The sequence below is a fragment of the Acinonyx jubatus genome, chromosome E2, assembly GCF_027475565.1.
Source record: "Acinonyx jubatus isolate Ajub_Pintada_27869175 chromosome E2, VMU_Ajub_asm_v1.0, whole genome shotgun sequence".
NCBI lineage: Eukaryota > Metazoa > Chordata > Mammalia > Carnivora > Felidae > Acinonyx > Acinonyx jubatus.
In genome coordinates, this window is record NC_069396.1 from 43630154 (window position 1) to 43648847 (window position 18694).

Sequence of the window (18694 nt, forward strand, 5' to 3'; positions counted from 1 at the left end):
TCTGTTGGGAAACTGAGAGCCTGTATAGAACACATACTTCCCCATTATCCTCACAGAGAGGTGAGGGATCTGGAGTATGTATGTGTGTATTTTAAAGAGAAAGAGCAAATGGGGGAGAGGGACAGAGAGAGAGAATCTTAAGCAGGCTCCACACTCAGGGCGGAGCCCGACATGGGGCTCAATCCCACAACCCTGGCATCATGACCTGAACCGAAATCAAGAGTCGCACACTCAACAGACTGAGCCACCCAGGCGCCCCAGGACCTGGAGTAGTTCTATGCCATCTCCTTCTGAAAGGAGGGCTGTTAGATGGGAAGCAGTATAAACTCGCTGGCATTTAAGGTTGCCGTGCTCACAGCCAGGACAGAGCAGGTCAGACCACTAGATGTTGATACCGTGAGGGTGACAGTAGCACCCACAGTGTCTGCTACAAACCCCCCAGGCACCTTCATCCAAACATGCCTACCCAGCCGAGCACCACAGCCACTCCCCTGCACCAATGCCTCCAGAGATTAAGACAGACAGTTGAGTCCAAATTGAGTTTAATAAGGAGTTCCACATCGGGGAGGGATTCAATGGAAATGGGGAGATTGGGGACAGGGGGGGTCCAGCCAGTGGAGTTCTGAATTAGAAAGCATATGACCTAGGGAACTCACATCTAGAAGAGTCCTTCCTATGTCTCAGAGGTAAGGACCTGAATGGTGTGGGTCCTGGGGAGGTTTGGGGGGTCATCTTAGGAGCTCTACTGGGTGGCACTGGGAGCTATTTGGGGGTACTCCAAGTACTGTGTAGGGAAATCACATATGGGGTTCTAGGTGTGAACGGTCGAGTAGGGGAGGGGGCCCCAAAAGATCCCAATGGGGAAAGGGCTAGAGGTCCAGGTGTTTCACAGAAACAATCAAGGGGCCTCGATTTCACAGAAATCATCAAGAGGGCTCCTTGTAGGTGGGAGAGGGGTATTACACCACCCCAAATATTGGGGATTGTTTACACCCCCGCAGCCATTTTGGGGTTTTAATGTAAGACCCCAATGGCAGGACATTCCACATACATTATCACGGATTTGCAACATTAGCATACGCTGGCTGTCCCACAGGACGGTGGGGACTGGAAAATCAGTCCAGGTTCTGGGTTTGAGTCCTAAGAGGACAGGCCTGGGGGTGCCACACGGCTCCTTTTCAACAGCTGCCGGAGCTGCAGACAAGACAAGGCAGAGGAAGAGAAGTTAGGGACGTTGGAAGGAGAGGTGGGGGACACAAGCACTGTGAAGTTGGGGGTTAAAGTGGAGAAGCAGAGTAAGATCAACTGGGTTTGCAGGTCAGAGGTTCAGAGTCAAGATTTAGGGTTAGGGACAAAGGTTCAAACACTGAGAAAAGGCTCAGGAGCCAGAACTGGGGATGGAAGGAAAGCTGGGGTGTGTTCCCACCTTGGGGTTACCATTGAGGACTGGGAGTCAAAGAGTAGAGGCAAAGGATCAGACGTCACATTTAGGGGTCAGAAGTCCCACTCTGACGTCAGAGCTGGGGCAGGGCGTTGGAGGTCAAACTTGGGAATCAAAGGTCACACCCTGAAGTCATGATTCAGGGGTAGAAGTAGAGGCCATACTCTGAGGTCAAGGTTGAAAGGAGAGGTTAGGAGGAGTCACCAATACCAGGTATGAAATCCAACACTGGGGTCAGAGATCATATTTTCAAGTCAGGGTTGGATAGGGATCAAAGTCACCTTCTGAGATTAAAATCACCCTCTAAAGTCATGAATGAGTAGCGTCAGGCGTTCACCCTGTTAAGTCAGAGGCCACTCTACAGTCAGGGTGGGCTCAGTGCTCACCCCTTCGGGGCCCGGCCCGGGCCGCAGCAGGTGGACAGGCTGCTCATTCTCCAGGTTTCGCAGTGTTGGATCTGCCCCAGCTGCCAGCAGGCGCCGCACGATGGCCTCCTGGGGTGGCCCAGGGGGCAGGGCAGCCGCCATGTGGAGGGCTGTGTTCCCATGGGCCTGGAGACAGTGAGGGGAGGACTGATAAGGATTCAGACTCAGCTGACCTGGACCCTCAACAGGTACCCTTCATATTCCACATTCTGCCACACCCAAGTCCCACACTCCCGCCTTCACATCCATGTCCCACATGCCCCCAGTGACATCCCAGAATCCCCTCTACAATCACATTCCGCACACCCCTCTATGCCCTATGCATTCCCCCAATTACATCCACATCCTATACAGTCCCCTCCCATGCTCCGTACATTGTCCCCTCCACAGCCATAGCCCACAGGACACCCAACATCCCACTGCCCCTCTCTGTCATATCTCACACAACCTGCACATGCCAGCCTAGGCCCCTACCTTCATGTTGACAAAGGCCCGCAAGTCTCCCCGTGGCAGCTCCAGGAGCAGCTGAACCAGGGTGGGATTGGCAGCCTGCACGGCCAGATGCAGAACCGTCTTATTGCTCTTGATTTCCTATAGAGAAGGGAACAGCAGAGGTCAGGCCAGTCCTCACACCCAGGGTCCCTCCCATGGAACCCAAGAGCCTTCAGACACCTTGTCTCCCCTTTACAAGCACCCAGGGGTGCCTTATACAGTTATAGGTGTTGTGCACCATACAAGAGTACCACGTTTAAGGGGGTGCCTTTCACATCGAACGCATCCCAGAACTATACATTTATTATGACAATTTTCCAGCCCAAGTGACTCTGGGTGAGCAGCTGCCTGGCCACTCCACATTCTAAGAGGCACAGTAAAATGTACCTGCATCCCACATGGACAGTCTTTACCTATAAGGATGGGACCTGAGCAGCATCAATCAGGAGCCTAAGCAAGCCTATATCCACTTCTATACTGAGTTGTTCTCTTCGTATTTTGGAGCAAATAACTGCATTTTCCAGGGTGAAACCTTATTATGTACCCTTAAAGAGTTTGTAATGATAACGGACATTAAAAAATATTATGTGTTTAGGAATGCCTGGGTGGCTCAGTTGGTAAAGCATCCGGTGCCTCTCTCTCCTCAGGTCATGATCTCACAGTTCATGCGATCAAGTCCCGAGTCAGGCTCTACACTGACAGCAAGGAGCCTGTTTGGGATTCATTCTCTCTCTCTCTGCCCCTTCCCTGCACATGCATGCACGTACGTGCACACACACTCTCTCTCAAAATAAATAAGCCTTAAAAAATATATATATATGTTTGTTTATACAAGTCAAAATAACCTCATTGGCTCACCAAATATATTATGAAGAGAAGAAAAGGAGATGGAGGGAGAAGCTCTAAATTAAGAGGGACCTTAAAAGTCTTATTATGGCAATATGTGGGCTTTATCTGGATCCTAGTTTTTGTAACGAAAAAAAATAAATATCCATTTAGAGTCAATCAGAAATTTGAACACGGCCAGGAAATTTGGTATTTTGAGATTAATTTTTTTAAGGTGGAATAATCGTACTGAGGTTAAAAGAGTTCTTAACTTTAAAGACACAAATATTTATGAATAAAAAATGCTCGGGTTTGCTCTAAAATAACATAGGGATGCATGGGTGGCTCAGTCGGTTAGGCATCTGACTCTTGATTTCAGCTCAGGTCAGGATCTCACAGTTCATGGGACCCAGCCCCACATCGGGCCCTGTGCTGACATGGCAGAGCCCATTTGGGATTCTCCCTCTCCCTCTCTCTCTCTGCCCCTCTCTTACTCACTCTGTCTCCCAAAATAAACAAACACTAAAAAAATTTTTCTAAATAAAATAATATAGGCAAGTGAGGGAATGGATGGGGCAGGACTGGCTACTAGTTGCTGATTATTGATGTTGGGTACGGGGAGTTCACTATACCATTTTCTGTATTTTATCTGTGTTCAAAATTCTTTAACTAAAAAACAAAACTAAATAATAAGTGGATGTTTAATTCTCTCAGCCAGCCTGTGAAGAAGCTACTATCAGAGGAAGGAGAATAATATATTTATGAAGAGGTGGATTCTGGCGTCAGACCACCTGGGTTCTAATCCCTTCTCTGATACTCACAAGCTGTAAGATTTTTTACACTGTGCCTCAGTTTTTATTACCAGTGAAACAGAAAAAGTGATAATAGCACACATGTCAAAGGATGTTTGTGGACTCAATTAGCTAATCCATGAAACGCAGTACTAGATTAATAGTAGGTGCTGGATAAATATAAGCTAAGATTACATTACTCTTAGGGGCACAAAACAGTAACATTACTCTTAGGGGCACAGAAAAATGAAGTCATAGGCTCAAGCTCACATAGCTGGGAAGAGACAAAGCCAGCATTTGTTTGAAGCCCCCTGGACATCCAGGTGACCCGCCCCACACCATCCAGGTGACCCACCCTCCTAGGGGCGGCCCACTGCCCAGCTCACCTGGCTGGTGTGATCAGCACCCATGTGCAGCAACATTTGGACACAAGCCAGCCTGTCTCGGGCCTGGGTACTCAGCACCCGGGAACATAGGTCAGGTGGGTGCATAGCAACATTGAGGGCCAGGATGGCCGTGTGGAGAGGGGTGAGGCCTGCAGAATGGAGACAGTGAGGGCTCTGAGTCTGAAGCACCCACCCCACCTGCCACACCTGCCCTGCTCACCACCCAACTCACCCTCAAAGTCTCTGGCTTCTAGGTCAACCTGAACCCTGGAGTTAATCACAGCCTGAGTAGGAGAAGGCAGAGCACTGAATTAGAGTCTCCCTGGGCCTCCTAGCCCCGGAAGCCATGCTTTGAGCAACCAATCCATCCCATCCACCCCCCTGGTCAGCGGGCCATACCGAGAGGACTCCTGGGAGCCCATAGGTAGCGGCCACATGCAAGACAGAACGTCCCCGATGATCAGTGGCATTGGGCTCTGCTCCCAGGTTCAGTAGATCCTCCACAATCAGGGGCTGGTTGGCGGCGGCAGCCACCAGGAGAGGGGTCTGCAAGACATAAGAAGGTCAGTCTGGGGCCCCCGTCTGAAATCCAGGCCCCAGACCTTCTGCCTTCAATCCAGGAGTCCAGGCCCCTGGCCCTCACCTTGCCCTTATGCTCACGAATGTCCAGATGTCTGTACATTTGGAGCATCTCAGCTGCAGCATATGCTGCCCAGCGCAAGCCACGAGCCGCAAACAGGTGCAGGAGCCTGAGGACAGGTAGGGGGACACCAGTGAGCACAGCACCCCAGCTAAGCCAGGAGCATGCAGACTGCGATCCCCTATACTCACGTGTCTCCCTCTTCATCCTGGGCCAGCAGCCGTTGTGGCCCCAAAGCCAGCATGTGAGCACGGGCTGTGTCCAGAGATGGTCCGGTGGTCATGGGAGGCATCTGTGGGGGTCCTGAGGGGAGTCCAGAACCTCTCCAGGATCCTGCCTGTGGCAGGGAAGGTTCTGCATAAAGCCGGGTATCCAGGGGGTCCTGAAGGGTGCATGTGGTGGGAAGAGCCAATCAGCTGAGCATTCTCTCTTCCTAACATATATACATACACATACAGAGTGCCAAGTACAGTGGCTGGGTGTCCCATCTGTACCAAGTGACCTTGGACCTCTGGACCTCAGTGTTGCCCATCTGAAGAATAGGACCTTAATCCGGCATGAGGGCAACTGGGGATTTTAGGGGCCCTTCAGTATCCTGTTCCCACTCTGTATCTCACCTCCATCCCCACAGAAAATGGACACTGGCGCCCTGGGTCGGAGGGTGGGTAGAAGTCGGGAGTCAGGAAACCTTCAGCAGCAGAAGCAGGGTAAGAGTAGGGGCTGTCTGTGTAGGCAGCATGCGTGTTGGGGTCCCAGTCTGGAAAGCCTGTGGTGGGGGCCAGGCTGCCAAGTCCAGAACCCACAGTCTCCTGGTGTACTGGCAAGCGAGAATGGCCTGTGTGTGAGAGGAGGAGCAGGGGCAGGCCTGGTTACCAGAGTCAGGGAAGTCATCAAGGCTGGAGGACCTGTGTGAGAGCCCGGAACCTCCCAAGGTGCTGGGAGCTAGTCCTCGTCCGTGTGGGACACCAAAGGGCTGGGACCCCGAATCCAGGACGCCGAGGGGTTGGAAGCTTGGACTTCTGAAACCTGGACTCCTGGGACACTGTGGGGCTGAGGGCCTAGACTCCCGGAGCAACAGAAGGCTGGGAGCCTGGGCCCCTGCAACACGGAAGGGCTCCGTACATAGATTACAGGGCTCCAAAGAATCTGGGAGATCAAACTGCCACTGGGTCCCAGCAAGAGAAGGTCTGACTCCTACGCTCCCAAAAGTCCTAAGATTTGGAATGTTTGAGTCCCTGAAGAAAGCTGGGGCTGTGAGCTGAGGGAAGCAGATGATTTTCCAGACTTACCTGCCTCACTCTCATTCACAGATGGGGTCAGGGACTGGGCCAGAGGAGGTGGAAACTGTCCCTGTAGAGGCAGAGACAAAAAGGAACAAGGGAGAATTTATATGACCGATCCCTCAGCATCCATTCCCCCACCCACAGTGTATCTAAGTCAGGACTAGCCTCTCATCTGTTCTGAGGGCCCAGCAGGCCATCAAGTCCTTGCCCAATGGGGCAGAGCCTCATGAGAGTTGTAGTTCACAAGCCTCCATGGGCCTTACCGGTACCCCACCAGCATCAGGCTGCTGCTGACGACGCCTCTGTTCCTCCAGGAGCTTCTTCACTGTTTGTGACGGGCAGTGGCTGCGTTCACCCCGGCTCACTAGGCGGGGGGGGGGGGGGGGGGGGGGTAGGAAGAGATGGAGGGAAATAATTAGGGGTCTTTAAGTCACCCAACCACGCGGGGGAGTGGTTTTGGGTCCCTGCCTCGCCCTCCTGCACGGAAAAACTGGCACATTGACTCCGCCTGCGAACTCCAAAGCCAATCTTAGCTTTCAGGTGCAGCATCCGCCTCCGCCGCCGCCGTTTCCTTCCCTTTGCTTCGCACTTTCCCCTCTGACCCAACTTTCCACCAGCGTCGTGGAAACTGAGGAAGGGGGAGGAGAGCGCTCCTCTGCAGCACCTCCCCCCAACTTCCGTGAAAAATCCCAGCCCCCAGATCTCCCATTCCCGAGGCCTAGGGGGTCGCTGGGAATCACTCCCTGAGACGCATGCACATCTAGGTTCTCAACATCTCTGCCCTAGAAGCTGACACACTTTCCTCTGGAAACCAGGCGTCCGAGTCCCCAGCCCCTCTCCCCAAGGAACCACGAATCAATAGCCCCTAGCTCATCTGGGTTCCAGAAGTCCAGACCCCATTCCCCCTCGAGACCTAACAGTCCAGGCCCCATTTTGCGGGAGTCCGAGAGCCTAGCACCCGTTTCCCCAAGACCCAGGAGTCCGGGCCCTCAGCCTCTTCCTCTCTAGCACTTGGGAGTCCCAGTTTGCAGAAGCCTGGTCCACACCACCCCGGAAGTCCGGGCGTTCAACGCTCACCCTTCAGAGCCCGGATTCCGGAGGAGGAAGGGTTAAGCGGGGGAGGGCAGACTCGGAAACAGCCCAGCCGCGACGCGCTGACGTCACGGCTCTCACGCAAGGGAATCTTCCAACCACCCCTTCCACGCCTGGCCGCGCGCAGCAGGTGTCCCGCTGAGAGGCGGGGCGCTTGGCCAAGCGTGGAGCGCGTGGAATCCCCGCACGTGGGGAATTCCCGAGCAGCCCAGGGACCCAGGGCTGGTGGAGACTCGGGAATTCCCGGGGTGGGGGGTAGGGTCAAGGCCTGTGTGGACCCCTGCGGCCAGGCGCCGGATCTTACCCCCGCGGACCCGTGGCTGATTTTTAAACAACCACGCCCCCTCCCCCAGGACTCAACCTAGCCCCTTTCTACACTCCTTCCCAGCCCCGTCCTCCCACAGGACCCAGGGGTCGGGCCTCCAGCCCCTTCACCTCCGGGACCCGGGATTCCGAATCTCCAATCCCCTACCGCCCAGGACCCAGGAGTCCAGAGTCCCAGCCGCTCCTCCATCACCACCCAGATGCCCGGGCCTCCTGGCCCCTCCAAACACCAAGTACCCTGACTCTCAGCACCCAGGCCTGATCCTCCCAGCTCCGTCTCTGGCATCCTCAAGAGCCGGACTCCCAGCCCCTCGCTCCCTCAAGGGGCCGAGCGTGTCTCACCTCCCCACCCCACCCCCATTACCTCGGGGATTCCGTGGCGCGGATTGCGGGCCCCCAGGGCCGCGGCCTCGGCGCTGCGCCAGCCTCGCTCTTTCCCGCGGAGCCGCCGCCGGGTCCCCGATCTAGGGTTGGTGCCCCGCGAGTTTTTAAACTGGGGTTCTAGCACCGCCCGGTCATGGGTAGGGCCCCGCCCACAGGCCTGGGAGTCCCCGTGTCGCGCTCTAGCAAGCCGAGTCTCTGAATGGGCGGGGCTGACACTGCGAGCCAGACTCCTGAGTCTCCCAGGAAAGAGGCAGCTGGGGGCCCCATCTTAGGTCTGAAGGAGAAGTGGGCCTAGAACAGCCAAGTCCTGAAGGAGGAGAGCACTGAGGGCCTAGACTTCTGAGGCTCTATCCAAGGGGGTGTTGGAGGTTTCGATTTCTGGGCCCTGGGCTGAGAGGGGACAGTATTACTGTGTCCTGGGGGAAGAGGGGACTGGGGTCCCGGTCCCCAGGGAGGGAAGATCTGTTGGTAAGAGCGACCATAGGTGGGCTCAAATTTCTCCCTTTCCCCCACATCACCTTCTTTTTCAGAGGGCAGTTCTCATTTATTCATCATCATTAAAAATGATTTATTACTGCAAGAGAGGTACTTTGCTGGGCGCTGTGGTATAGCTGTGAACTAAGCAGCCAGGAATTCCCAGCCCTCAAGCCAACTGACATTCCAGGGGAGGCTCATTCTCGGTTCCCATCTCAGTGATCATGTTAATCATTTCTCCCAGGCTCTCAAGGCTTCTGCTCTCCTGGTTCTCCTCCCTCACATGCTGTTGCTTCCCTGGCTGTTTCCGCCTCTTCACCCATTCTTGGGGGCCAGGGGCACTCCTCTGTCTGTACTCACTTCCTTGGTGACCTCATCCAGTCTCGTGGCTTTAAATACCATCCATAAGCCATCAACCTGAAAATTTACATTTCCAGACCAGATTTATCCCCTGAATTCATAGATGCAGCTGTGGTCATTCAGTTCCACGAGGAATCTGTCAGGCATTTCCAACTCAGTGTCCCCAGACCTTGACACTTTCCCTTAAACCTGCTTCCCCTCATTTGCCATCTCTGTCAAAGGATGCCCCAACTTTTCAGTTGCTCAGTCCAGAAGTTTTGGTCATCCTGAATCCCTCTGTCTCTCACACGCCCATACCTACATGGTTAACAAATTTTGTTGGTTCTACTTCCAGAATCTTTCCATCTCTCCAGTGCTCACAACGTGGTCCATCTGTCACCTCCCACCTGGACAAGCATAGCAGCCTCCCTGGTCTCTGACCCTACCCCCAAAGGCAGTCACAGGGACTCACCACTTCTACCCCTCCCACACACACAGGAAGCAGGTGGCCTTGTCACCAGCAGGGTGATATCCGCTATTGCTTGCTTCTCTACTCCCCCACTGTTCCTCAGGACTTCTCTGGACCAAAGCCTTTTGCCAGACCCCTTCTAGCCCCTACCCACCATGGCCCCTTCCAGTGACATCCTGTTCCTGCTTTTGCTCCCAGGTGAAGCCAGTGGCTATGGGGGGTGGCAGGCATGGTATTTATGAAAAGGGTGGCTCAGGTGGCATCGGAAGGGAGGGGTGCTGAGAGCAGATCCTCCCAGTACCCCTTCCTTCCTCGAGATCCATTTGGCTTCAGAGGCTGGTTCTCTGGGGAGAGAAACGGAGTCTGGAGCCTCTGCCTGTTAATCGCCCCATCTCCCTGCTGGGTCTGTCTCTCCTTCTTCTTCTGATTTCCTATCTCTGTGTGTCTTTGGGAACTCCCCTTCCCATCTGGCCTCTTTCTCATCTGCTCCCTCTGGAATGGAGGTTGCTTCTCAGGACACCACCTTTCCCTGCACCCTGTTTTGGGAACCACCTCTCCCTGCTGACCTGCCTTCCCTCTCTTTTCACAGTGGCTGCGGCTCTGACAACCCCAGGTGAGAAATCAGCACTCCTTCCCTTTTGCCATGGCCCTTCAGGTACTGCTTCTGTCCCTAAAGTGTGGCCTGAGGGTCCTGGAACACCCCAGGTCACCACCTCACCTCTCACCCCCAAATCAGAGCCCCCAGAGGACCTGCAGCCCTCTCTGGGTCCCCGTATCACTGCTCTCATCACCAAATTGAAGCCCCAGGGACTCAGCCACCCCCCAGCCTTCTTTGGGAGTACCCACTAGGCCCGAAGCACCACCCATGTCTCTCTGTGCTGGGACACCCCCACCTGTCTCCAGTCCTCCACCTCCCCTTTCATCCCCCAAGTCAAACCCAGAGACTCTCAGACACCCGCGCCCCCCCCCCCCACACACACCCCAGGGACTTCCTCTGTCCCATATGCCCAAAGTGCAGTCCTGAGGGTCTGAAACCCCCTCCCCCCACCTCAATCCCCTTCTGTCTGGGCGCCACCCACCAGGTTCCTGTTCCGGATGTGGGCCCCCCTCCCTGCCGATGCTGGTAGGCCTCATGGCCGCCGATTTGGTGGTGTCGCTGCTGATCCTTGCCGTGGTGTTTGTGTGTGCTTGCCCCCGCCGCAGGCCCACCCAAGGTGAGGGCAGAGACAGGATGGGGCCCGGAGGGGCTGATGGCCCTAGGGAGGGGGTCCCCAGGGAGGTGTCCCCCAGGGAAGCCCTGGAGGATATGCTGGGGAAACCCTGGGGGTGGTGCATGGGGGAACTCCTGAGGAAACCCCTGAGGCAGGGGGTCCCCAGGAAGGTGGAGACGTGGGTGGCTGGTAGGTGGTCAGGCCTCATGCTTTCTCTCCCCCCACCCCCAGAAGATGACAAAATCTACATGAACATGCCTGGCAGGGGCTGACCCCCTTGTAAGTGACACCTTTGACTTCTGACCCTCTCATCGTACATTGTGTGTGGTGGCACAGGATACCCACTCCCGACTTGGGTTGGAATAAAGCAACTGAAATACCTCTAGTTCTGTTTGTTTGTTTGTTTTTTAAGATTTTGGGGGGGGGCACCTGGTGGCTCCATCAGTTAAGCGTCTGACTCTTGACTTTGGCTCAGATCATAATCATGTGGTTGGTGAGATGGAGCCCCGCGTCTGCACTGACAGCTCAGCACCTGCCTGGGATTCTTGGTCTCCCTCTGTCTGCCCCTCCCCCACACTCTCTCAAAAATAAATAAATAAACATTAAAAAAAAAAAGATTGTAAGGGCGCCTGGGTGTGGGTGGCTCAGTCGGTTAAGCATCCAACTTTGGCTCAGGTCACGGTCTCGTGGTTCGTGGGTTCGAGCCCCGTGTGCTGACAGCTCGGAGTCTGGAGCCTACTTCAGATTCTGTGTCTCCCTCTCTGCCCCTCCCCTGCTCACGCTCTATCTCTCTCTGTGTCTCAAAAATAAATATTAAAAAATTTTTTTAAAACAATTTAAGTCATCTCCACAGCCGATGTGGGGCTTGAACTTACAACCCTGAGATCAAGAGTTGCACGCTCTTCCAACTGAGCCAGCCAGGTGCTCCAAAACACCTCCAGTTCTAAGTCTTCCTCAAAGAACCCCAGGGTCCCCAGAGCTTCCCTCCCTCCCAGGAACTTCACATATCCCCTGCTCCTTCAGCCCAGAGATCTGGAATAACTCAATAGTGTTTTTGTGTGCCATGTTTATTTGGGAGCAGTGGTGGAGAAAAGTCTGACATCTCAGGGAGAGCACTCTGGATCTGTATCTCGGTGGGAGGAGGAATAAGGTGCTGGGTAGGCATCAGGAATGACTGGATCCAGGCATCAGGTTGTTGACTGCTGTGGCTTGGGCTCATTTGTAATATGGCCTCTGTGTGTTGAGGTCACTGTAGACATCTGACCTCTGACCTTGGAGCTCCTAATGGGAGGGACAGGGTGGGAACCATTAGTGGAAGAGGTACACTGAATAAACTTAAAACAAAATTCAGCCTTCTCCCAGTGGCCTGTAAAGCTCCTAGCAGCTTCGTCCGCCTTGCAGCCATGGAAGAGATCTGGATTTTAATCAAGTGCAGTCTTTCCCTTCCTGCTCTGCCTCACCATCATGTCCCAGCCTCAGGGCCTTTGTGTGTGCTGTTCTCTCTGCCTAGAACACAGGTTTCCTAGATATTCCCATGGATGGTTCCTTCTCCACCTGCAAGTCTCAGCTCATGTCACTTCCTCAGAGAAGCACTTCTTGATATACCCCATCTCATTTCTCCCCTCCACACGCACACCCCAGTCGCTGCCACACCAGCTTTATTTCCCTCATGATACTTCCCCCAATGATATTATGTTAATTTGCTTCAAGTCCATCTCTCCAACTAGTACGTAAACTGTTGCTGTGTAGGTGCTCAACAAATTCTACCAAAGGATAAATAAATTAGAATAACACTTTCCCCCAAAATTTCACCGCCCCCGGTAACTGAAAATCTCCCTCATTCTTCTGGACCTCATGGAGCCAAACTCAAGATTCTTACACCTTACAAAAAGACTTTTTAATCCACAAGGGAAGCAGAGCAAAGCTGGCTGCAGGTAAGTAAGAGATTTCATAGAACAAGGCTCACAATTGAGGGGGAGGTTTATGGTCCAAAGAGACAGACTTCAAACTGAATCCCTGAAATCATATGCAAACGACTGGTCTGGGTGCACACCTCGATGGGAAGGGGTCTGTTCAGCTTCCATTAGATTCTCACAGGAGCCCATGACCCCCAAAAGGGTTGAGAAGGACATTGACAGAGAGGCAAGAGAAGGAGAGATGCCTCTGTCTGCACGGTGGTTCTTAAGAAGGGTTTCAAGGGGGGGCGCCTGGGTGGCTCAGTCGGTTGGGCAGCCGACTTCGGCTCAGGTCACGGTCTCGCGGTCGGTGAGTTTGAGCCCCGCATCGGGCTCTGGGCTGATGGCTCGGAGCCTGGAGCCTGCTTCCGGTTCTGTGTCTCCCTCTCTCTCTGCCCCTCCCCCGTTCATGCTCTGTCTCTCTCTGTCTCAAAAATAAATAAAATGTTAAAAAAAAAAGAAGGGTTTCAAGGGTACTTGTGCCGCCCCTAGATTATATGTACAATTTTGTAAATTTTTGTGTGGATTTTCTGAGGAATCTCTAGCTTTCCTCAGCTTCTCAAAGCGATACAGGATCCCTCCTTCCAAAAAATTCTAAAACTCCTCTCTTCAGAGTTACCGAATTAGAGCTGAATTATATCCTCTTGCCCTTCTAAGAGCTTCTCCCAGAAATCATTCTGTCCTGAACAATTCAGTGCCTGCCTGAAGGTTAAGGCCTACATTTGCCCTTGCAAAGGTAAAGCCATCCCTGGGTTTTCTCACACATTTTAAGTTGTGCGTAAGGTCATGATTGATCACTGAAAGCCCTTGTGGACAGATCATGAAAGCCCCGTTAGTCTTTGAGGGTTTGAAATGTTGCTGAGAAAGTGGCTTTAGGGTCTAGGTCCTAAAGGGACTGGGGAGGTGTTTAGGACAGACATGCACAGGGTAGGAGGGAGATGTGAGAAGCTGGGTTTCTCACCTGATATGGCGACTCTGTCTCCGTAATGCGCTGTTTCCTGGTCACTGCTGGGGGATGGGGAGTAGTGCAGGGTGCAGAGACAGTTAAGGTGGTGAATCAGGACAATTTTGTCCCTCCATCAATGTCCCTTTGGATGGTCGTGACTTGGGAGCTTACCCCTCCCTGACAGGCAAGTCCTCAGAGGGGCCCAGGCTCTCCCCTGCCGGCCCCACTCACCGTCCACAGCCCCTCGCCCCCGAGGGAACAGCCGGCCCAGGGAGTACACAGCCAGGGCGATGAGGAGGGTCAGTGCCAGGTCCCCCAGCACGATCCCCGCCAGCACACCGGGACTCACCACGGAGCAATTGCATTCTGAGAATGTGGCACAGGGGTTGTGGGGGCGGTCAGTGGGAGTTGGGAATTGGGAGGAGGTGTCAGCAGGGGCAGGTTTGGAAAGACTGGGGAACAGAGATGGGGAAGTCTTTGGGAGGCAGGGAGGGGAATTGCAGGGTCTAGGCCTACCGTTCTGTGCCTGGGCAGGGCTAAAACCTGAGGAGAGAAAAAGAAGGTAAACTGAGGCCTGGGGCTGTGACTGCAGGGTGGGCACAGAAGGCTGGGGAGGCTGGGTCCTGATAGCTAGGAGATAAGAGTGGAGAATGATGTCTGGTGGGACCTGTGGGTCAGCGTCAAGGCCACGGGACTGTATTACTTTTACCCTGACCTGCCCTGTTGCAACACCGTTAGAGTCCCCCCACCCCCGCTTCTGCCAGAGGCCAGATCTTGGGGGCCCAGGCTCTGGGAGAGACCCACAAGTTTTAGGGAGCTGGGGAATCTGCTTCCCTCCACCTCCCTTTTGATTCTCCTTCTACCCTGGGCTCTACCCTGCTCTCTGCTCTGCTCCAAGCTGAGCCCAGGGACGGGGGAGGCAGTTGCAGAAGCCCCCAACTCACCACCCACAGTCAGGAGGAGAGGCAGGAACAGGAGCCTGTTGGAAGGTCCAAGGACCCCCATGACGCAGGTGACGCTGCTGGACACCAGAATTCAAGGGCCGGTGGGATATGGTGTAGCGTCCAACCAAGTGAAGGAGGAAGTCTGAGGTGGGTGGTGGCAGGAGGGAGGAGGGGACAAGACAGGAGGAGGGACAGAGACAGATAACGCCAGAAAGAATCAGGCCAAGACGCTCCAGGGGCCATGCTATAGCCCCTAACTACTGGAACGTAAAAGGAAATGTGCCAACCCACCCCCACTCAGGGGTCAGCCATCGGTGTAACGGGAGAGTCAGTAGCTATGATTGCCGTCAGCATTGCCTCTTCCTGGCTGGGCAGCCTTGAACAAGCCATTCAACCTCTCTGGTCCTCAGTTTCTTTATCTGTAAAATGAGGAGCAAAATAGTACCTATTTTGTAGGGGTCTATGGGGATGGAATGAATTAATGTTTCTAGAACAGTGTCCCACACTTGTCAGCTTTTTATAAGCATCAGCTATAATTATTTGATACTCAGAGCCTTGTGATGTTTACAGGATATTAAAAGAGAGCCATCAGGATATGGGCACTAATGAGCCGCAGGCACTCTGTCCTAAGTGTTAACTCATTTAACCCCCACAGCACCCTTCTGAGGTAGATGCTCTTATCCCCATTTTACAGAAAGGTAAAGACACTTACCCAAGGTCACACAGGAAATAAAGGTGATAGTGAAATACAGGACCCAGGGACAGATATTTGACCCTTAGAAGAGAAAGAAAAAAAGAACCAAGACGAAAGAAAGATAAGGAAGGAGAAAGAGATGGCGAGGCTGAGAAAGAGAGAGAGAGAGAGAGAGAGGCAGGCAGTGACACCAAAACACACAGCACGGACACAGGATTGAGCGTTTGGGGTGAGGCAAGTGGGGGGACAACATGGTGACCACTGGGCCAGGCTGGGCTGCCCCACCAAATGAGGAAGTAGCTGGAAGTGAGGACAGAGGGAGGGCACCCAGGGGGAGACAGGGACTTCTAGGCCCCTACAGGAGCCTGAGCTGGGACTGGCTAGGAGGAACCTGAGGTTAAGGCACTGGGGGATGGGCCAGCGGCAGGAAGCCCCCCTCCCCCATCCAGGCGTCACACCCCGCAGCTCCCTGGGCCTGGGCTTAGGAGAGAAAAGGGGAACCTGGATGCTGGTCATGGGACAGGCTCCGAGTGGCCCTTTGTGGTGGGGGGATTTGGAAGCCAGAGGAGGGTCAGGGTCCAGTCCGAGGGAGCACCGGCTGCTAACAGCCTCCATCGCCCAGGCCTGGCCGAGTCTCCAACACCCCAACCCCTACCACCGCCAGGTCTGGAGTGAGCACGGAGAGAAGAGGCGAGCTGTGGAGGCCCTTCCAGCAGCACACTAGGCCTCAAGGTGGCTGAAGCTGAGCGAGCCGTGGTCTCAGTCAGCGACCACAGGAAGCTCTCAGCCTGGAGGGTCTTGAATCAGGCGTTTGTGGGCTCCCTCTGGCTGGGCAGGGGGAGCACACTGCAGGGGGCAGGGACCAAAGCAGGGGCCAGGCTGCCGCTACAGTCCAAAATATTGAGAGGATTTTGTGACGTCTACCGGAATAATGCCCGCGTGGCACCCTGTATGTGCTCAGTGAATATTCATCACTATCCTCATCATTACAGTTATCGTCATCAGTACTTCAAGTCTCCAGTTCTGGGCTCCTCTTGATGAAAGTCCTCCCTCAACCCCTCAAACTCAGCCCTGCAATCCGGTCCTCCCGGCTCCAGCCAGGCCTGAGCCGTCCCCGGAATCCAGTCTGACGGCGCGCTCATGCACCATCCAATCAAGCAGCTGCGGCCCTTGGGCTGGTGCTGGGTCCGAGTCCCAGAGCCTCCCCTTTCCACTGCTGAGATGTGGGGAAGTCCGAGCTCTCCCAAGGGAACTGACTGAGTTAGTGGCAGATATTTGTGGGAGGTGGGGTAGAGGCTCTTTACCAACCAGAAGTGAAGTATTTCAATATTTTAGCATCTGGTATGATTGCACCGGTAAGGACCGCAGGATGCTGGCCTGGGCTGGTCGGGCTGGGCTCTCATGGGTGGGCAAACCATTGAGTGAAAGAAGGCTGTGATGGGGGGCACCCAGCTGACTGCGAGCCACCCTCACATGGTGCCAGACTCCAGGAAGTGGGGCTGTTTCACCCTCCCTTGAGATCTGTAAAATGTCTCAATGTCTCCTGGCAGAAGCCCAAGCGTTGGGCAAGGCCCAGACTGACTTTGCCAGAAAGCAGGCAATGTGTCTAGGCTGTGACAAGCTTGCCTCTGTGGAAGATACAACCCCTCCTCGCTCTCCTTGCTTCCACTTTTGCCCCCTACAGCCCATCCTCCCCATAACAACCAGAGGAAACTTGTAAAAAAAAACATTTTTTTTAATGTTTATTTATTTTTGAGGCAATGCAAGAGACAGAGTGCAAGCAGTGGAGGGGCAGACAGAGGGAGACACAGAATCCGAAGCAAGCTCCGGGCTCTGAGCTGTCAGCCCAGAGCTGGACGCGGGGCTCAAACTCACGAACCGTGAGATCATGACCTGAGCCCAAGTCAGACACCCAACCGACTGAGCCACTCAGGCGCCCCGGAGGAAGCTTTTTTGAAAAGGCAGAGAACCAGTTTTGTAAATGGCCAAAATATTAGAACAGATAATGTCACAGAAGAAGGGATGTGAATGGCCCATAAGCCTGTGAAAAAGCGTCCAACATCATTAGTCATTAGGGAAACACGAATTAAAACCACAATGAAATACCACTACACATCCGCTGAAATGACTAAAATTAAAAAGACTGACCCTTGGGCGCCTGGGTGGCTCAGTCGGTTAAGCGTCCAACTTCAGCTCAGGTCATGATCTTGTGGTCTGTGAGTTTGAGCCCCGCGTCAGGCTCCTGGAGCCTGCTTCGGATTCTGTGTCTCCGTCCCTCTCTGCCCCTCCCCCACTTGTGCTCTGCCTCTCTCTATCAAAAATAAATAAAATGTAAAAAAAAATTTTTTTTAATTAAAAAATAAACAAAATAAAAAGACTGACCCTCTCAAGTGTCAGCAGAGATGTGGAGCAACTGGAAATCTCACACTGCTGGTGGAAATGAAAAAATAGAAACCTTATAAAGGTAAATATTGACCTACGCGGAGATCCAGCAATTCCACAGAAGCAGGCATTTACCCAGGAGAAATAAAAGCATATATTTACATCAAGACCTGCCTATCTTTCTGTCCTCCCCTTCTCCCCCTCTTTTCCTCCCTTCCGCGACTCCAGCTACGCTGGCCTTCTTGTTTCTTGTATAAGTCAAGTGTACTCTCACCTCAGGGCCTTTGTACCTGCTGTTCCCTCTGCCTATGATGGTTTTCCCAAAGTCCATGTAGAACTGGCCACTTCTGGTCTTTCAGCTCTCAGCTCAACTGTTACACCCTCCCAGAGACCTCTCCCGCTCAAGTCACCCACCACCATCAATTTCATTTTCTTCCTGTATTTATCATACCTGAAATTCTCTGAGTTATGTGTTCCCATTTTACTGTCCGCCACTTCCTCTAGAATAGAAATTCCATGAGAACAGGAACCTTTCTGCCATGCTCACCGTTGTATTCTCAGCACATAAAGTAGATGCCCAGGAATTTTTTTTTAAGTTTATTTCATTTATTAAAATAAATAAAGTTTATTTATTTATGCAGAGCTTGATCTCGCAAACCTGTGAGATCATGACCTGAGCTGAAATCAAGAGTCGGATGCTTAACCAACTAAGCCACCCAGGCTCCCCAGAAAATATGCTTTCAATATTGGACTAAATGGCCACCAGGAACAGGTTGGATTAAACGTGGCTCCTCATGTCTGCATCACGCTCTAAGGGTATCCCAGACATGCCCCCTGTTTCTTCTTGAATTAATCACTTGGCAGATAAGAATGCTAGGGTCCCCCCGATATCCTACTGCTCCTTCTTCCACAAAATTTTTAGCAAAGGCCTCTGCCCACTAAACTAAAAACTGTATTTCCTGGCCTCCTTCGCATTTAGAGTGGCCATATAACTTTATTCTGGCCAATGGGTAGCATGGGAAGTAAAGCGGCGATTTAAAAGGCAGAGCCTTTGTGGAGGAATGCACGCTACACTTCTCCTTGACTTTCTCATTTGCTGGAATTGGAATGTGGGAAACTTGGAACAAGTGGATGAGGACAACATGACAAAAATGAAAGAGTAAGAAGATAGAAGAATCCTCAGTGCTCATCACCTTG

The 18694-nt window shown here is 53.2% G+C and overlaps 3 protein-coding genes across 4 annotated transcripts; 1 reads left to right on the forward strand and 2 right to left on the reverse strand.

Annotated features, from left to right (window-relative positions):
• Nucleotides 1-525: 525 nt before the first annotated feature.
• NFKBID (NFKB inhibitor delta) lies at nucleotides 526-8209 on the reverse strand. The gene is made up of 11 exons (XM_015071976.3): nucleotides 8064-8209; nucleotides 6547-6647; nucleotides 6290-6350; nucleotides 5192-5382; nucleotides 5004-5109; nucleotides 4760-4906; nucleotides 4593-4644; nucleotides 4361-4509; nucleotides 2341-2457; nucleotides 1828-1992; nucleotides 526-1194 (listed from the first exon to the last, which is right to left on the reverse strand). The coding sequence occupies exons 3-11, from the start codon at nucleotides 6302-6304 to the stop codon at nucleotides 1141-1143; spliced, it is 996 nt and encodes a 331-aa protein (XP_014927462.1). The 5' UTR covers nucleotides 6305-6350; nucleotides 6547-6647; nucleotides 8064-8209; the 3' UTR covers nucleotides 526-1140.
• Nucleotides 8210-9401: 1192 nt separating this feature from the next.
• HCST (hematopoietic cell signal transducer) lies at nucleotides 9402-10961 on the forward strand. Its single transcript, XM_015072027.3, has 4 exons — nucleotides 9402-9563; nucleotides 9955-9978; nucleotides 10448-10579; nucleotides 10808-10961. Exons 1-4 carry the CDS (start codon nucleotides 9521-9523, stop codon nucleotides 10846-10848), a joined length of 240 nt encoding a protein of 79 aa, XP_014927513.1. The 5' UTR covers nucleotides 9402-9520; the 3' UTR covers nucleotides 10849-10961.
• Nucleotides 10962-11625: 664 nt separating this feature from the next.
• TYROBP (transmembrane immune signaling adaptor TYROBP) lies at nucleotides 11626-14563 on the reverse strand. 2 transcript variants are annotated; one of them, XM_015072019.3, is made up of 5 exons: nucleotides 14422-14563; nucleotides 13994-14020; nucleotides 13709-13843; nucleotides 13493-13536; nucleotides 11626-11857 (listed from the first exon to the last, which is right to left on the reverse strand). In XM_015072019.3, exons 1-5 carry the CDS (start codon nucleotides 14480-14482, stop codon nucleotides 11792-11794), a joined length of 333 nt encoding a protein of 110 aa, XP_014927505.1. In that variant the 5' UTR covers nucleotides 14483-14563; the 3' UTR covers nucleotides 11626-11791. The 2 variants fall into 2 exon arrangements, with proteins under 2 accessions (XP_014927505.1, XP_014927504.1); XM_015072018.3 differs by having other exon boundaries at nucleotides 13493-13539.
• Nucleotides 14564-18694: the final 4131 nt, after the last annotated feature.